We start from the raw sequence: 17,898 nt of genomic DNA, 5'->3' as shown, positions 1-17,898 counted from the left end.
AAGATAACTGTGCATTCATACACACACTCAAACACACCTTTCACAAAGAGCTGTGTTGTACATGAGGCACTGCCAGCATCATTTGTGACCACACAGGCATAGTCCCCACTGTGGCCTGGCTCCACGCTGTACAGCTGCAGCTGTGCCTCAGACTCATGGAGAGAGATGGAGCAGTTGCTGTCTGGCACCAGCTCCCTGATGCCTCGGAACCAGGTCACTTTGAAAGGAGTACTGCCCTTGATGTAGCTGGTGAAAGTCACATTTGATCCAGGCAAAACTTCCTGGGGATCAGGTGTCTTCACAAAAGAAGGTGGTTCTAAGGATCATGCAAAGAAGTGAAAGAGGGAGAAAGATATTAATAGGACGGTCTCTGTGGGGAGGAAAATGAGCAGGTTTGAGTCAAAAAGAAAAAAAAAAGAAAAAAGAAACCATGGGAAAAAAAAACCAAACCAAAAAGAAACCACGGGAAACCAGAGAAAAGAAAGAGAAGAGGGAAGAAGAATTTTGTTGAAGTCATGGCAGTATCCTTCCACTGACCTTGTACAGTCAAGAAGGCACTGCATTCATCAGACCCAGCCATGTTGGCTGCCACACATGTGTATGACCCAGTATCTGTGACATCCAGGGCATTCAACTTCAAAGCACAAACATTATCCAAGAATGAGATTTCATATTTTTCTCCACTAACAATCTCATTCCCATCTTGAAACCAAGACACAGATATGGGAGCTGTGCCAGATACTTTGCACTCCAGCAGCACAGAGGATCCCAGCACCCCATTTGTCTCCTTTAGTTTTCTTGAAAATGAAGGAGGAACGAGGCGATCTAAGTAGGACAGGGAAAAAGAGGAAGACAAGTGTTGAGGTTTCTTTCAAGGGAAAGAAAAGGGGAAAAAATTAAAAGCTTTCTTTAAAGACAAGAGCGAACAATAAAGACATAGAGCTGACCTGAAACATCAACTGAAGAAGTGCAGCTGCTGTCCCCCACTTCATTGTGCACCTCAAAAGTATACAAACCCCTGTCTCCCCTGTCTGCAGAAAAGACTTTCAAAGTGGATATATTGTTGAAAAAGGAAATCTGGTATTTGCGGTCACTCTTTAGTTCTCTGCCATCTTTGTACCACTTGGTGATAAGCTCAGGTGTTCCTCCTACTTTGACCTCCAAGGTAAAAGGATTGCCAGCCATTACTGTGATCGGCTCGGTCTTCTCTAAGATGACTGCTGGTTCTGAAATAGGAAGGGAGGGGTCTGTGTGTCACAGGGAATTCTACCCACAAACCTGTGAGCACAGGGGTGTAAGCAGAAGGCAAAGGCTGGTAGAGCCAGCTGTGCAAGCTGTAAGACACAGTACCTATAGTGGAGTAGACTATACCCACCTAGGACCTGTAAAAAGGCAGAGCACTCCCGCATGCCAGCATCATTTTTGATCTGACAGATGTACTTCCCAACGTCAGTTCCCTCTGCACTGGCAATCTCAAGAGTTGCAATGTTGTCCATAAACCACATTTGAACATTTTCACTCTCCCTAATAACTTCACCCTTATCCTTGAGCCAGACAACAGAAATTGGTGGGGATCCTTCCACTACTGCCTGCAGGGCTGTTGGCTCCCCAATGAAGATTGCTGTGTCACTCAGCTTCTTGGCAAACCGTGGAGGTTCTGATAGCAAAAACAAGGAGGCAGAGGACAATTAATCATACATGCTTGCTTGAAAAAGCGACAGTCAGGAGATCAAGAAAAGAGGGCAGTGATGCTGATCCTCTGGCATACAAACCTTTGAATTTCACTGGGCAGGTGCAAGTGTCGCTTCCCACCTCATTCATAGCTTTGCATTGGTATTCTCCAGTATCTTGAGATTCCAAATTGAGAATATGAAGACTGGCAATGGAGTGCTTTGCTGTCACCTTGAACTTCTTGCTGCTCCTGACCTGCCTCCGGTCCTTGAACCAAGCCACCTCAAAGGGTGGGGTCCCTGCTATCTCGCACTGAAGGATAACATCTGAGCCTTTAAGAGTGTCCACAGGGCTTGGCACCTTGCTAAAAACAGGTGGTTCTATAAAAAAAGAATCACATCATAATGTGTGAGCTTCCTTCTCTGGGTGGGTTTCTGGATAGCAGTAGGAAGCAACATATTCAGGAAGGGAGCCTACGCTTATATTGTAAACACATATTTAGCTTTTAAATATGTGGCCTCTCCTCTAAAAAAATCCCACCACTCTGTGTCAAAAGGGCAGAAAATGTGATACTTCTGCACCTGTTTGGAATCAGTGCTCAGTGTCCTTCCCCAAAAGCCACTCTCCCTGCACTCTAGGGTGTCATTCCATCTTACACTCCATCTTTCCCCCCACTCTTTCTAATCATGAAAGCTACAGTCAGTGAAGCTTAGCTACACAGCCTCCTCTTCCTTCTTAAATTTCATTCCTGTCAGTATCACTGTGTATAAAAAGGAGGCAGAGGGATGGCTGAAAAGTATTCCCAGCTTCCTCACCATGGCTGGTGTTCCACCTAGTCCATGCTTCCGCTGTGATCTGAAAAGCTTGCCTTGCTCATCCTGCAACTGACTTAAATGGGGAGAGGAGGGAATGACTGCACAGTGCTGAACACCCACCATTGTTTCCTGCCTGATCTCTGCTGCTTAAACACATCAGCATTTAAATGCAAGAGCAGCTGGAGAGACACTGGCCCAGCAGGCCAGCTGCTGCAGCAGCAGTGCAGCTGGGAGCAGCCTGGCAGCCAGGGATTCTGGTGGAGTGCGGAGCTTGTGCTAACCTTTCACTTTGACTGAAGTGCTGCAGCTGGCTGTGCCTGCAGAGTTGTGGGCTTCGCAGATGTAATCCCCAGCATCTTCAGCAGTGGCACCCAAGATGGTCAGCATTGCCACAGAGTCGACAAAGGACATGTGCAGCCTGTCGCTTGCCTGGAGTGCCTGATCGTTTTTGTACCACACGATTCTGATCTCTGGTGTGCCACTGATTTTACATTCAAGCTGAACTGTGTCCCCCTGCTTCACGAACCGCAAAGCTTCAGGCTTCTTGATGAACTTGGGAGGTTCTGCAGAACAGAATAAGTATGTAGAGAATGACAACTTACCTGTTTGCCATGTGAAATCTACAGCATGGAGCAAGAGTTCTGGGAGGCACAAGAGTACTACAGCACAAAAATAAAATTGTTACAGAAGTTGGCTACATTCCCAACCAGAGTTTCCTTCCAAGGGAATACAGAAGATGAAGAAAAGAAGGCAAAGACTACAAGCCAAACTCTGTTCTGTCAGCTTTGGACCCTGCTGCATCAGACAGTTGAAGCCGTAAAAGATACACAAAGAATGGTTGCTCCATCCAATTGAAATTTTGCTGTTACCTTTGAGTGGTAACAAGTAACAGAGTTCCCAGGCCAACATGAAAGATTTGACAAGCCCTTCATCCCTGGGAGCAACGGAAACACGGTAGGGATCGTTTCACTTGCTTAGACATCCTTAAAGTATATTTCTGCATTAAGAAATTAGACGATTCATAGTCTAGATTAAATCAACAATTCAGAACTCCAACTGAAATCTTTATCAAATTTGAAAGAGTGACCTATGCAGGCCAAAAAATGCAAGGTAGAGCTGTATTTACTAATAATTTTCCATATAGCAATTGCTATGAGTGACTACCACAGTGCTATAGTTATTAAAGTAAAAAGCAGTGTGAGTGCAACTCTCCATACAAACAGGTTCATACAGGTACCTTTCTCCTTTGAGATTTTGCAGGCACACAAGACTTCTGCAGTTACACAGTATGATGGGAGAAGGTCATTACATGATTTATGTCTGCAGTCTAGAAAGCTATTTTCTATATGTTTCTAAACTAGAAATGGTAGAAGATCAAAGACAAAGAGATCTCTTTACCCAAGAAAAAGAAAATGCACAAACAAAGGTGACTTAATACCTTTGACGCTGAGTTGGGCTGAGCAGAAGTCTTTCCCAGCTTCATTACTAGCTTGGCAAGTATATTGGCCAGAGTCTCCTTTACCCACTCTGAGCACTCGAAGGTGAGCTGTGTTGGCTGTGAACGTAATATTGAAATTTCCTCCAGTTCGGATCTCCCGACCATCCTTGGACCACGTTATGTGTATTGGCTGGGCTCCTGTAACGTGGCATTCAAAATCAGCACTTTCTCCAAAAGGCACATCAATAGATTCTGGTTTGATGTCGAAGACAGGTGCTTGCTTGGGTTCTAGAAACACAAGAAAGCCATGTAATACTCATACCTCAGAAAAAAGCTAATCCAACACACAGGTACCATTGCATGCATGAAATAAGAGGGAGGAACCTGTGATGCAAGTAAAAGTTTTATAAGCCAACACACCTGCCACTGTGAGCCTAGCACTTGAGGTGGCAGTGCCCACAGAGTTGGTTGCTGTGCAGGTGTATTGCCCAGTATGATTCATCTCAGTTCGCACCAGTTGCAGCACTGCAACATTATCTACAAAGGATGTGTGCACATTGTGGTCATCCTTTAGCAGCACACCATCTTTGTGCCAAGTGACAGTAATGGGCTCTGAGCCATTGAGCCGACACATGAGCTTAAGGGGCAAACCAGCAGGGTGCTCAAGGTCCTTTAATTTTCTTGCAAAGGAAGGTGGTTGTTTGCGTTCTGGAAGAGAGCAAGTAAAGGATAAATACACCCCAGGAAGCAACTTTTTATAGTTTGGCAAGACAAAAAGAGTTTTAGCAAGCTAATATAAAATCATCACCTTGAACTGTTAAGAGAGCCTTTGTAGATGCAGTTCCTACACTGTTTTCTGCCTTGCAGATATATTCTCCACTGTCGCTGCTAGCCACTTTGTTGAAGATAAGTGTAGCAACATTGTCTTTAAAGAACACTTTATACTCAGGAGTAGACCTGAGTTTCGTATCACCTTTGTACCAAGACACAGTAATTTCTGGTGTTCCAGCAACATGGCATTGCAATGTTGTGTAAGACCCAACTGACACCTCAAGAGGTTCCAAGTGTGTAACAAAGTAGGGAGGTTCTAAAAAAAGAGAAGCAATTAGACAGGCTTATTTTGTGCCAGGTTTTGGAAAGCATATACTTGAAAAAAAAGGCAAGGAAAAGAAGCAAAGGGAGCACACACCTAGGGTAGAGACTACAGCCTCACAAACATCTCTTCCTGCCTCATTTTCAACATGGCAAGTGTATTCTCCTGCATCTTCTTTGGTGCTGTCAAGTATTTCTAGGATGCAGGATTTCTCTGTGGTGGTGATGCTACACTTCTGAGATTGTGTGATGGTGTGGCCATTCTTCTTCCATGTCACAGAGATGGGCAGGCTGCCTGTGTAAGTGCCCTCTAGGATGATGGTCTTGCCAGGCTCCACATACTGATCACTCAGTTTCTTTACAAAGACAGCTGGCTCTAATGAGAGTAAGTCACAAATGTTGAGCACAACATGCCAATTGGAGAGAAGAAACAATAATTTAAGGTAAATGGAGAGACATCATCTTTACAAACCTTTTACTGTGAGGTGTGTTGTACAATTTACCCTGCCAGCATCATTAGTCACCAGACAAGTGTACTCTCCACTTTGGGGAGGAGTTACATCAAATAACTCAAGCTCCACAGTGGACTCCTCCAAGTAGATATTGCATTTGTCCCCTGGCACAAGTTCATTGGCCCCTCTAAACCAGTTAACCTTAAAAGGAGGGGTTCCTCTGACAACACATGTGAAAGTGATGCTTGTGCCTGGCAGTACATCCAGAGGCTCTGGGGTCCTCTCAAAAGAAGGTGGCTCTAAATACACAAAAGAAAAAGATAGATAAGACAAATTGCTGCAGCATAGCTCCAGTATTTCCACACACCTACTGAAGATAAAGAGCAAAATCTTTATTTTTCTGTCAATGATTTTCCCCAAGAATATTTACAAAAGACTGCAGATAATTTCAGGAGAGAAAGAGAAAAGAATAGCTCAGAGAGCTTCCTGACCATCATATACCCACCTTGTACAGTCAATACAGCACTGCATTCATCTGAGCCAGCTGTGTTGGTAGCTTTGCAGGTGTAAGTGCCAGTATCTGAGTGACTCAGTGAATTAATTTCTAAAACACATAGGTTATCTGAAAAGGACATTTGATGTTTTTCTCCACTGACAAGCTTAAGTCCATTTTGGAACCAGGCAACAGAAATAGTAGGTGAACCTGACACTTTACATTCCAGCAGTGCTGAGGAACCCAGAACACAAGGGCTGTCCTTTAGTTTTCTTGTGAAAGAAGGAGGAATGATTCGGTCTGCATAAGAAAACATAATAAATCCATGGTTAGAGAGAAAATGAGTAAAGGACAGAGAATGGCCAAACAAAAGCTGTTGTAAAAGATAGAAGACAAGCTACCCAACCAACCTAAAACATCAACTGATGCTGTGCAACTGCTTTTCCCCACGTCGTTTTGCACAGCAAAAGTGTACAATCCACCATCTTCCTTTTCTGCATCCATAATTTTAAGTGTAGATACATTATTGAGGAAAGTGATTCTGTATTTTTGGCTGCTGGTCAGTTCTTTGCCATCCTTGAACCACCCAGTGGAAAGTTGTGGTGTGCCTGCTACTTTGCATTCCAAAGTACAGGCATCTCCTATAGTAACTTTCATTGTCTCTGCTTTGTCTACAATGACTGCAGGCTCTGGAAGGAGAGATGGGTAATATACATGGTTAAAACAGGGTTTGATAAGTATTAGCTGTAAGTATTATACACTATCAGATGGGGCTTACACATTTGATACTAAGGAAATTTCAATTTCTTGGGGTGTGGAGTTTTTTACAGCTGTTTTTCCATCCTTTCTGTTACTCTAAAACTGCAAATTTCAAATACTTTCCAAAGCTAAGCAAAATTATTTTAAAATATTTAAATAATTTAAAAGTATCTTTTAATTTAAAATATAAAATATTTTAATCTCCCTCTCTGAGCAGGCATGAGCAAAAGACATGACTGAAATATAGAGTGGTTCCTTCCAACTCTATTGCTGGACTACTGGAAATATGGAACCTGACTTCTGCTTGTTGGGGAGAGAAGGATTCTGTTTTCTTTGTTTTGAACTCAGAGGCATAAGCAAAGTATACGGCTGATAAAAAAAAGCCAACTTTTTCTAACTTTAAAAGAAACTTCCATGAATTTGTGCTTTTTACCTACCTAGAATAGTTAAGGTAGCCATACACTCGCGACTTCCAGCATCATTTGTGATCTGACAGGTGTATTTTCCAGCACTGCTGGTCTCTGTGCGCACAAATTGCAAAGTTGCAATATTTTCTATAAATGTGATCTTTGTGTTCTCACTTTCTCTGATAATTTCCTCTTTGTCTTTAAGCCACTGCACAGAAATTGGCTGGGAGCCCTCCACTCTTGCTTGCAACTCTACTGGTTCACCAACCACAACAGTCATACTGTTTATTTTAGTCAAGAATTTTGGTGGTTCTGAAGAAGAAATACGCAGTTATAGTAAATACTCACAGTGTTTCCACAAGGAAGAGCAATGCAGCGCCCTTGGGAGCGCTGCAGAAGACACATGTACCAGTACCTTACCTTTCAGCTTCACAGTGCAAATACAAGTGTCACTTCCTACATCGTTCTGTGCTTTGCAGTGATATTCACCAACATCTGCAGCTTCGACATTAAGAATGCGAACGCTCGTGTGGTAGTTTTTGGCTGTAACCTTGTACTTCTTACTACTGCGGATTTGTCTCCTGTCTTTGTACCAGGCAACATCAAATGGAGGTGTTCCTGAAATCTCACATTCCAGGCTAACCTCAGAGCCTCTGACAATGTCTACAGGAGAAGGCTTCCTGCTAAAGACAGGAGGTTCTAACAAGGGAAGAAAGGAACATTTAGAAAGTAGTCTGAAGCTCTTTGATCAACAAAGAGTCTACAGATACTAGCTTCTGGAAAACGGGACTGCTGAGAATAACTACAGAATGGGCAAGACGTCCCTCTTTTTCTGTGCACAATATGAAATGAGCTTGTACAAAAGTGAGCATTAAGAGCCCTTAACTACCCTTTTGAAAAGGTAAACAGACCTTTGGCAGAGAGGGTACAGGTCTCATTTAGCTGGTAATAATCTCCCATACAGGGTGCAAAACTGACACTAGTCAGTTTGTGTCTGTTCTTTCTCTTTTATTTCAGCATCTTGATATAGCAATTCACACTACGAACTGTCTTGGATATTAAAATTATAGAACTGCGGAAAAACTAGCTTAGTACTCATCTGCATTAAGAACATCATCTCTCTTGTTTAGACACTGGCAGAGAAGATGTGGGGGCATCAAGAAACAAACATGACATGAAGAACAGGGCAGTCCTGAAATTAATTAATCTCATGTTCCTGTGTATTTCTAAGGGATACAGCCACCAGGGGAAAAATAAGTTGCAGCTGGAAAACAAGAGGACAGCTAACCTTTCACTGTGACTTTGGTGCTACAGCTGGCCTTGCCGGCAGGATTGTGAGCTTCGCAGATGTAGTCACCGCTCTCATCAGTGCTGAGATGATTCATTTCAAGCACCGCCACAGAGTCAATGAATGATGTCCGGAATTTTTCACTGGCAACAATTTCATGGTCATTTCTGAACCACACTACTTTCATCTCTGGAGATCCACTTACTTTGCACTCAAGCCGGGCTGAGTCACCCTGCTTGACTACTTTTGTTGCCTCTAGCTTCTTAGCAAACTTGGGGGGTTCTAAAAAACCAAAAAAAGTGGGGTCAGGAAGATCTGATCTAATACTGGAGAGAAAATGGTAAGAAAAGAGCCAAACAACAGTGGGTTGCAAACACAGGGAGGGAATTCACTTGGCAGTGTATCAAAGATCACTAAGGTGGGCTTGGAAAAAAGAAAGGAGAAGAAGGAGACAAAAAGATAACACAACAAGAAAGAGTGCACACCTGTTACCAACAGTGTTGTAGTGCAAGAGTCACTGCCAACATCGTTTGAAACATGGCAAGTGTAGTGCCCACTCCTAGAAGAATCCACTGAATAGAGGGTTAAGAACCCAGTTGAACCTTCAATCCCAATGAAACAAGTTGGACCAGATACAAGTTCTAAGTCTTCTTTGAACCACTTTATTGTGAAGGGTGGTGTTCCTTTCAGTGTAGCCTTAAACTCCACTGTGGAATCTGGTATGGCTTGTTGGCTTTCAGGTTTTACTAAGAAGCTTGGTGGCTCTGCAGTTTTTAAGAAAAAGACACAGTTACATCAGAAATGTCTAAGAATGAAGAAAATCAGTGAGGCAAGCATGGGGACCAAGTTTCCAGTGTTAATATTAAGATGTATAAGAGTGTTAGCATAAGATTTTCCCAGCATTTATCATAGATAAGAAGTAGTAAAAGAGTTTCAAACCTTTCACAGTCAGGACAGCACTGCAAGAATCGTTTCCAGCAACATTAGAGACACTGCACGTGTAATTTGCACTGTCTGCCAGCTCTAGGTTAGCAATCTCAAGTGACATAGTGTTCTCATGGCACAGGCTTCTATATTTTGCACTGTCAGTTATTTCTTTTCCATCCTTAAACCATTTTGCAACAATTGGGAGTGACCCAGAGACTTTACACTCCATTTGGATAGAAGATCCCAGAATGGTATCCTTTTTGGTTAGCTTTTTGATAAATACAGGAGGAATTGATTGATCTGCCCAACACAAAAAAAAATAGCAAAAACACACCAGTTAACTTCTTGCTTATCTTTCACGGAGATTATTTTTCATTTCCTCCTTGATGGATTGGCAATACAAACCTAGTACAGTCAGAACAGCTTCACAGGTGCTACTTCCGAAGTCATTTTCAACCTTAAAACTGTATGTGCCACTATCCTCCTTTGATACAGGTTCAATCCTGAAACTGGCCACATTGTTTTCAAAGCTCATTGTGTAGTATCTACTGGGCAGGAGCTGTTTGCCATCTTTGTACCATCTTATTCGGAGCTCTGGTGTCCCAGCCACAGTACACTCCAAAGTCACGGGGTCTTTTTCAGTGACTTTAAGTGATTTAGCCTTTTCTATGATCTGTGCAGGCTCTGAGGTATAAAGAGTATAAAAATTACAGCAGTTAGCTACATAGGTAGGGAACTGACTTTCCAAGTACTCATCAAGGTTACGCCTTGTACACACCTTGTACAAAAAGCAAAGCAAAACACTTCTCCACGCCAGATTCGTTCTTTGCCTGACAGGTGTATCTCCCTCGGTGGCTGAGGTCAACATTAGTAAGCTTCAGTGTGGCTACCCTGTTCTCGAAGGTAATGTGGTGGTGCTCATCATCTTCTAGTATTTTCTCATCTTTTATCCATGACACAGATAGGGGTTGAGCACCTGCTACGACACACTGAAAGAATGCATCACCTTTCAAAATGCTAGTGACGTTCTCCAGCTTCTTGACGAAGGATGGTGGTTCTGTGGTGTGAGTTTTGTTTGTTGTTCAGAAGAGAAATCATGAAAAGGGAAGAGGAGAAAGAGATATCATATAAAGTGATTCCACTTACTACACTTTAGCTGGGGCATATAATATTTGAGGTGTGCTTCCTAGAGGACTGACCTTTTAAGCTGAGTCTTGTGCTGCAAGAACAGCTCCCACCTTCATTTGAAATAATACACTGATATTCACCAACATCTGAGACGTCACAGTTAGTCACAGTAAGAGTAAATACTGATTCTTTGGTGGAGATGGTGTATTTCTTGCTGCTGAACATCTCCTTATTGTTCTTCAGCCACTTCACCTCAAATGGAGGGGTACCAGACACCTCACACTCTAGTGTGGCCTCTGAGCCCTTCACTACCTCGGTGGGACGCAGCTCCCGAACAAAGGTTGGAGGCTCTATAAAGAAGAATGAGGGGAAAGTAGATAATAACCTCAAATAGTTTTGAGGGGAGAAGAAGTATCTCCTACTTCCTCACCCCAGATATGTGACGGAGATGACAAGATGTTCAAAACCAACCTTTTACTTTCAGCTCGACGCTGCAGCTCTCGCTACCTGCATCATTGTGGGCTTCACAAACATAAATCCCACTATCTGCCACTCTGGCTTGAGTGACTCTCAAAGTGGCTAAACCATCTATGAAGGAGATGCCGTACTTAGCTTTGTCAGTCACTTCATTTCCATCCAGGTACCATGTAATGTGGATCTCTGGCGTGCCTACTACCTGGCACTCAAAAGTAGTGGACTGTCCTTCACGCAAAGCTACTACAGAAGTTGGCATCTGAATAAATCTGGGGGGCTCTAGAAGATGGACAGAGAAGTTGAGGCTTTATGACATTCAAGGTAGGAATAAAAAAATAAAAAAACCCCCAAAATTAAAAAAAAAAAGGCTAAAAGGCCTCCTCCCCTTCCCACCAAAACTGCACATAAAAATCAGAACCAAAAAAATTAGAAGATTGGGTTGCACACCTTTTACAAACAGAGTTGCTTTGCAGGTTGCAGTCCCCACGTCATTGCTTATCTGACAAGTGTAGTTCCCAGAATCAGATGTCCTAGCTGAAAAGAGCTCCAGAACACTAGAAGTGTCATCCTTCCAGACAGATCGACTGGCTCCAGATAAGAGCTCCTGGCTGTCTTTAAACCACTTTATCTGCAGAGGAGTAGACCCTTTCACCAGCGCTTTGAACTGAACCCTAGCATTGGGCACAACCTCTTGAGACTGGGGTTTTTCCACAAAATATGGTGGCTCTATAACATGTAAAAAGGAAGAAAGGGGATTACTCTGAGATGGCGAAATCCAAAACATGCATGAGAGACCTAACAGAAGACAAAGAAGGAACTCAAACCTTTTACTGTTAAGAACCCGCTGCATTGGCTGCTTCCTGCTTTATTTGTTGCTTCACAAGTGTAAGAGCCACTGTCTGTGCCTTCCAGTTTATTTATTTCCAGAAACGCAGTATTATCATGGAAAGAGTATTTATGCTTTTCACTTGTTGTTATTTCTTGGCCATCCTTATACCACTGAATACTTATAGGATGCGAACCAGACACTATGCACTCCAGGTGGACAAAAGACCCCTTAATGCTGTCCATTTTCTTGAGTTTTTTGGTGAATTTAGGTGGTATAATGAGATCTATCCAAGACAGAGTAAAAAGACAAAATATAAAAATTCAACAGCGATTGTGGCATGTCAGCTCAGGAGAAAATATTTGGTATCTAAAAGCAATAATAAGAGAAAGCCCATACACACCTAGGACATTAATGCTGGCAGAACAGCTACTGCTCCCAACATCATTTTGAACCTCAAAAATGTATTCTCCACTATCTTTCTTATCTGCATAAAGCACCTTTAAGACTGAGACGGTATCTGTTACACTGATCTTATATTTTGGGCCCAATGTCAGTTCCTTGCCATCTTTGAACCATTTGGCTGTAATAGGTTTTGTTCCTGAAAATTTACACTGCAAGGTTGCTGGGTCTCCCTCAGTCACATCTATTGACACAGCCTTGTCCACAATTGTAGCAGGTTCTGTTGTAAACAAGGAGATAGAGTGTTAAGCACATCTGTAAAAATCACAAGGGAACAGTCCCAGATCATTGCAAGCCTTCAGGGTAAGACCAACCTTTGACAGTCAGCAGAGCAGAACACCTCTGAATTCCTGCCTCGTTTTTAGCCTGACAGAAATATTTCCCATCATGTTTCAGCTCAATAGATCTCACCATAAGAGTGGCAACATTGTTCACAAAGGTCATTTTGATATTGTTGTCTTCAATCACTTCATCATTGTCTTTCAACCAGGACACAGTGATGGGCAAGGAACCTTTAATAGCAGCCTGAAACACAACTGTTCCCCCTCGAAGGGAGCTAATGTTTTCTATCTTCTTCAAAAATTGTGGAGGCTCTGGCAGGAAGAAAGTGGTTATGTAAGTACAAGTCTGGTGTGTAACAAACAGTGTGGCATGGAAAACCACACTGAGATAAGAGCATGCTAGTGGTGTTCTGCACCTTGCACTAACCTTTCAGCGTGACCTCTGAACGGCAGAGGCAGCTCCCAACATCGTTTGTTACTCTACACTGATACTCCCCAACATCAGAAGCATCAAACCTGAAAACATGGAGGCTAATCAAAGATTTCTCAATGTTTATTCTGTGCTTCTTACTGCTCCGCACGGGTTTATCATCTTTCACCCAGAACACTTCAAAGGGAGGCGTGCCAAGCACCTCACACTCCAAAACCACATCAGAATCCTTCAAGACTTCCATGGATTGAAACTCCTTGCTAAAATAAGGTGACTCTACAGTATGAAAAAGAAAGTGCAATTTGCATTAATCATACTTTTGAAGCCGGTACCACCATACTGAGGCTAAAGATACAAACTCTGTGGCTGGATGTCACACACACCTTTGACTGTAACAACGCTACTGCAGATATCTTTTCCAGCATCATTTTTGGCTTCACAAATGTATTCCCCACTGTCTTCAGTATCAACCTCTGAAACACGGAGTATTGCCAAAGATTTTGTAAAAGATATCCTGTATTTGTCACTCTCTTTTAGCTCTCTATCATCCTTGAACCACGTGATTTTAATCTCAGGAGTACCAGTGACTTCACAGGTCAGTTCAGCATATCCACCTTTCTTTATGAGATGAGTCGGCTCTAGCTTTTCCTTAAAGGCAGCGGGTTCTGTGGATTTAAGAAGAGTGTTCAGAAGAAAGAACACAGGAAAGAGTGCTGCTGTGTTAATCCAGCAACTAGAATTTTAAATAAGAGTAAGAATGCAAACCTTTCACAAATAAGTTTGCACTGCATGATACTGAACCAGCTACATTGGAGACTTTGCAGGTGTATTTTCCAGAGTCAGTTGGTTTGACTGCATAAAGCTCCAAGTAACTTGCTAATGCTTCTGTCATAATGTAGCAGGCTCCTCCTGTCACCAGCTCAGTATCACCTTTAAACCATTTCACTGTCAGTGGTGTTGTGCCTTTAAACATTCCTTTGAAATGTACAGTTGATGCAGGCAATACATCTTGAGACTCTGGTTCTACAGTGAAGCTGGGTGGCTCTGGATTGCGTTGAAAGGAAAAAAATGCAATGAGTAAGAGAGGGCTTGTATTTTGGGAAAGAAAAGTATTATCACAAGATAAGCAAGATTCCAAGAAAAGTGAAACAAATTGCCAAACCTTTTATAAACAAAGTGCTACTGCTCTCTTTGCTACCAGCAGAGTTTGTGGCTCTGCAAATGTAGACCCCAGCATCATTTGCATCTAGGTGTTTTATTTCCAGAGATGCTGAGCCTTCTGCAAAGTGTACTGTATACTTGGCGCTTGAAGTGATCTCAGTATCTTGCTTAAACCATGAGACAGTCATTGGAAGAGAGCCTGAAATTTTGCAGTCTAGGCGGCATGAGGCACTAATGATGCTGTCAATATTCTTCAGTGGTTTAGTAAAGAAGGGAGGGAGAGTGCGATCTGTTGAGAGTGAAAAAAATGACAGAAAGGAACACATGAGCAAAACAGGAGTGCTGGTCTGCTTCTGGCTTTGTTAGGCACAGAGCAGAGCAACAGGGCTCTCTGCAAAGAGGCAGTACCAACCTAGCACAGTGAAGCTGGTAGTACAAGAGCTGATGCCCACATCATTAGATATCTCAAAGGTGTATTCACCACTGTCCTGCATTTCAGTGGCATAAAACTTGAGCTGAGCAATGTTATTTTTGAAGCTGATCCTGTATTTTTTGCTGGCAGGGAGTGGCTTTCCATCTTTGAACCATTTGGTTTTCAGCTCTGGAGTGCCTGTGACAGTGTACTCCAAAATAGCTGGTTCCCCTGCTGTAACCTGGATCATTTCGGCTTTTTCAATTATTTTGGCAGGTTCTACAACAGAATTAAACAACTGGTGTTAAGGACAAAAGGAAATTTCTTCTTCTGTCAGGTGGCAGACTGCAGGGATCACAGCACTTCACTGACCTTTCACTGCTAGTTCACCAAAGCAGGACTGACTTCCTGCATCATTCTCAGCCACGCAGGTGTATTTGCCACCAGAGCTCAGTTGGACTCCGGTAATTTGCAGTGTTGCTAGACCATGATCAAATGTCACTCTCACATTGTTATCATCTTTAATAATGTCTTTGCCTTTCATCCATGTCACAGAAATAGGCTCTGACCCTTTCACCACGGTCTGTAATGTAACACTATCTCCAGCCAGAGCTGTCACATTTTCGATTTTCTTAACAAATGATGGTGGTTCTAGTTCAAAGAAGAAACAAGAGAAAAATACTCATCTACTATTACATCATCACATAAAATATGCTACTTAATGATAGTTTTGTAAGACAGTATGTGCAGTACATGTTGCAATTCAGCCAAAGAGCAGGCAAGTTGGAGAAGTGCTTTCTCCAGCTGGGAGCTAATGGCCCATTAATCTCAATGTTCTTCAAATTCACAGGTTTGATGCCAGATAAGACTCAAGACACACACAGAATTTTAAGAGAAGAAGATATTCTTTGTCCCCAGTCTCCCCAGCCTCCCACAAATCCAAAGAGAAGACATTTTATGAAATAAGATTGCCATTCCCTTCAGTAAATGGAGTTTTCTCTCTCCCACTGACCTTTCAAGATGTATGTGGCACTGCACATGCACTTCCCGACTTCATTAGCTATCACACACTCGTATTCACCGACATCTGCACTATTAAATGAAGACACCTCCAAAGAAATAACAGCCTTCTGAGAGGTCAACCTGTATTTTTTACTACTGCGAATCTGTTTCTTGTCTTTGTACCAGCTAATCTCAAAGGGTCCAGTGCCAGCAACCTCACACTGAAGAATGGGGTTTGTTCCCTTCACTAGCTCTGCAGGTTCAAGTGTTCGGATGAAAGATGGAGGCTCTATAAAAGTAGTAAGAAAGAATTAGTCAACCATGCCAAAAAAAAAAAGGAAGGAAGGTTTTTCTTGAGAATGTGACTGGCAGCAACAAGGACAGACCTTTGACAACCACTTCAGTGGTGCAACTGTCACTTCCAACCTCGTTGACAGCTTCACATGAGTAGGTCCCAGTGTCATCAACTTTCATTTCCAAAATATCTAACACAGCCACAGAATTGACAAAGGACATCCTGTGTGTGTTACTTTCATGGATTTCCTTATTGTTCTTGAACCAAGTAACCTGGATTTCAGGAGACCCTTTGATTTTGCATTGAAGGCGTGCAGAGTCGCCTGGGGTCAGTAAATAAGATGGATCAACCTTCTTCACAAAGGATGGTGGTTCTGAAAATGGGAAGAGAGGGGAAGAGATGGTAAAAAGGGGGGAGGGGAAAAGGAAAGGGGGAAAAGGAAAGAAAGCTGAAATACAAAGCTTTGAAAGATTGCTTCCCAGAGCAAGAACAAAATACAGCTTCACAAGAAATCAGCATAATCTTTGCTGAGGTGCAGGGTCTGTGTCTTTGCTTTCCCTCTTCATCCATCTCTACCCCGCAGGCAGGAGAAATTCTTGATTTTCTCTGATGAAAGAAATAGTGAAGTAACACATGGTGCACTGTAAGGCAGCAGGGGAAAAGACTTTACAGGGAACGGACCAGGTAGCAGGTCTGAGAAGAATTCACAGTGTAATTTCAGCCCAAAGAAGTCTTTTGCCTGTGAAAGAAGAAATGGGGAAGCCAAGAAGACAAAAGGTAAAGGGGACATAGAACTATCTTACCTCTGACTGTGACGCTGGCAGAAGAGGAGCTGCTTCCTGCCTCATTTGAAGCAGTACACACATAGTGGCCTGAGTCCTTGAGCTTAGCCAGAGGAATCTCAAGTGAGGCTATTTTGTCTTCAAAGTAAATCTTATAATCTTTGCCTGGAGGGATTTTGTTTCCATCCTTTGTCCACCCTACAGTTACTTTCCTGTCTTCATCTACCTGACATTCAAGGCGTATTTTTTTATTAACTGCTGACTGTACTGACTGCAAATCTTTAATGAAGTGGGGCTTGTCTATAATGACCATTTCAGTCTGGCAAATATCAGCCCCAAACTTGTTGGAAGCTTTGCAAGTGTAAACCCCTCTGTCACTAGCAGTAAGAAGGGAAATTTCTAAAACATGTTTATTTTCCACTTTGGAGATCTTATGGTGGTCTGAAGGTGAAATAGTTGTTCCATCTTTCTGCCAGGTGATGTCGATGACTGGAGTGCCCGAAACAGTACACAGGAACTTGGCACTTTTGCCAACAAAAGTAGTAATAGGTTCAGGTCTGGTAAGAAACGTTGGTGGAAATGCCTCTGCAAAACAAAGGGGTTCAATGTTATCAAGAGATGAGGAGTAGAGCCACATTTTCCAGAGACAGAGAGCAAGAGAGGCTAGCTTGTCACTGAACACTTAAGCAAAAGAAAATAGCAGTGAAGGAGGTAAGAGGTGTTAAAGATGATAAATTTTGGCTTTTGGTTTTGTACTTCTTCAGTCTATGTATTGCTCCAGAGCTTGAAGGCATCTTGAATCTCTGGAGCAACGCACGAACTAAAGGAAAATAAACAAAAAGCCCTAAATTTCTCCCTCAAGACTGACATATTTGCTCACTGTTCTCTCAAGATGGGCAAGTTTGTATGCATTTCACTGTTCATGCACCTTTTTCTAGTCTCTAGCACCTAGCACGTAGCAAAGACCACATAAGGACTCCTCCCAGAAAGAGAAAAGTCAGAGTAAAAAAAGTCATCATAAAAGAAACCCCCAAAGGATAATGGCTTTTTGTTTCTTTCTTTAAAGAAAAAAACCCACTGTATAGCTCTCAATAGACAAAAAAAAATTTGCAAATTGAAACCCTTTAAACCTCCTTTTATTTAAGAAGATCTATTTCCCCAGTCACAGAGCTCCCCTTTGGCCACGGCACAAAGATGTTCAGGTATGCAGACCTGCATAACCTGCGTCGCAAGTATAGTTGCAGGATAAATCTAGGGTGCTAGGATAATCACACAGTGACTATTACACCAAGAAATCAGATTT

General features: G+C 42.5%; 1 protein-coding gene across 1 annotated transcript in view; it reads right to left on the bottom strand.

The window, feature by feature from the left end:
* TTN (titin) overlaps positions 1-17,898 on the bottom strand; it is a 237,258-nt gene that overhangs the window by 164,969 nt on the left and 54,391 nt on the right. The window contains 35 exon segments of the mRNA XM_054515423.1: positions 38-316; positions 538-825; positions 948-1,226; positions 1,376-1,657; positions 1,773-2,051; positions 2,768-3,049; positions 3,925-4,212; positions 4,345-4,632; positions 4,733-5,011; positions 5,114-5,392; positions 5,489-5,767; positions 5,974-6,261; positions 6,372-6,650; positions 7,158-7,439; positions 7,548-7,826; positions 8,416-8,697; positions 8,901-9,179; positions 9,355-9,642; positions 9,748-10,026; positions 10,121-10,399; positions 10,542-10,820; positions 10,942-11,223; positions 11,392-11,670; positions 11,769-12,056; positions 12,174-12,452; positions 12,547-12,825; positions 12,941-13,219; positions 13,327-13,608; positions 13,709-13,987; positions 14,106-14,393; positions 14,517-14,795; positions 14,889-15,167; positions 15,529-15,807; positions 15,905-16,186; positions 16,617-17,180. Coding sequence (XP_054371398.1) covers positions 38-316; positions 538-825; positions 948-1,226; positions 1,376-1,657; positions 1,773-2,051; positions 2,768-3,049; positions 3,925-4,212; positions 4,345-4,632; positions 4,733-5,011; positions 5,114-5,392; positions 5,489-5,767; positions 5,974-6,261; positions 6,372-6,650; positions 7,158-7,439; positions 7,548-7,826; positions 8,416-8,697; positions 8,901-9,179; positions 9,355-9,642; positions 9,748-10,026; positions 10,121-10,399; positions 10,542-10,820; positions 10,942-11,223; positions 11,392-11,670; positions 11,769-12,056; positions 12,174-12,452; positions 12,547-12,825; positions 12,941-13,219; positions 13,327-13,608; positions 13,709-13,987; positions 14,106-14,393; positions 14,517-14,795; positions 14,889-15,167; positions 15,529-15,807; positions 15,905-16,186; positions 16,617-17,180 — 10,134 coding nt within the window.

This window comes from Molothrus ater, chromosome 7 (assembly GCF_012460135.2).
Source record: "Molothrus ater isolate BHLD 08-10-18 breed brown headed cowbird chromosome 7, BPBGC_Mater_1.1, whole genome shotgun sequence".
Classification (NCBI taxonomy): domain Eukaryota; kingdom Metazoa; phylum Chordata; class Aves; order Passeriformes; family Icteridae; genus Molothrus; species Molothrus ater.
This window is presented reverse-complemented; position numbering and strand designations above follow the sequence as displayed.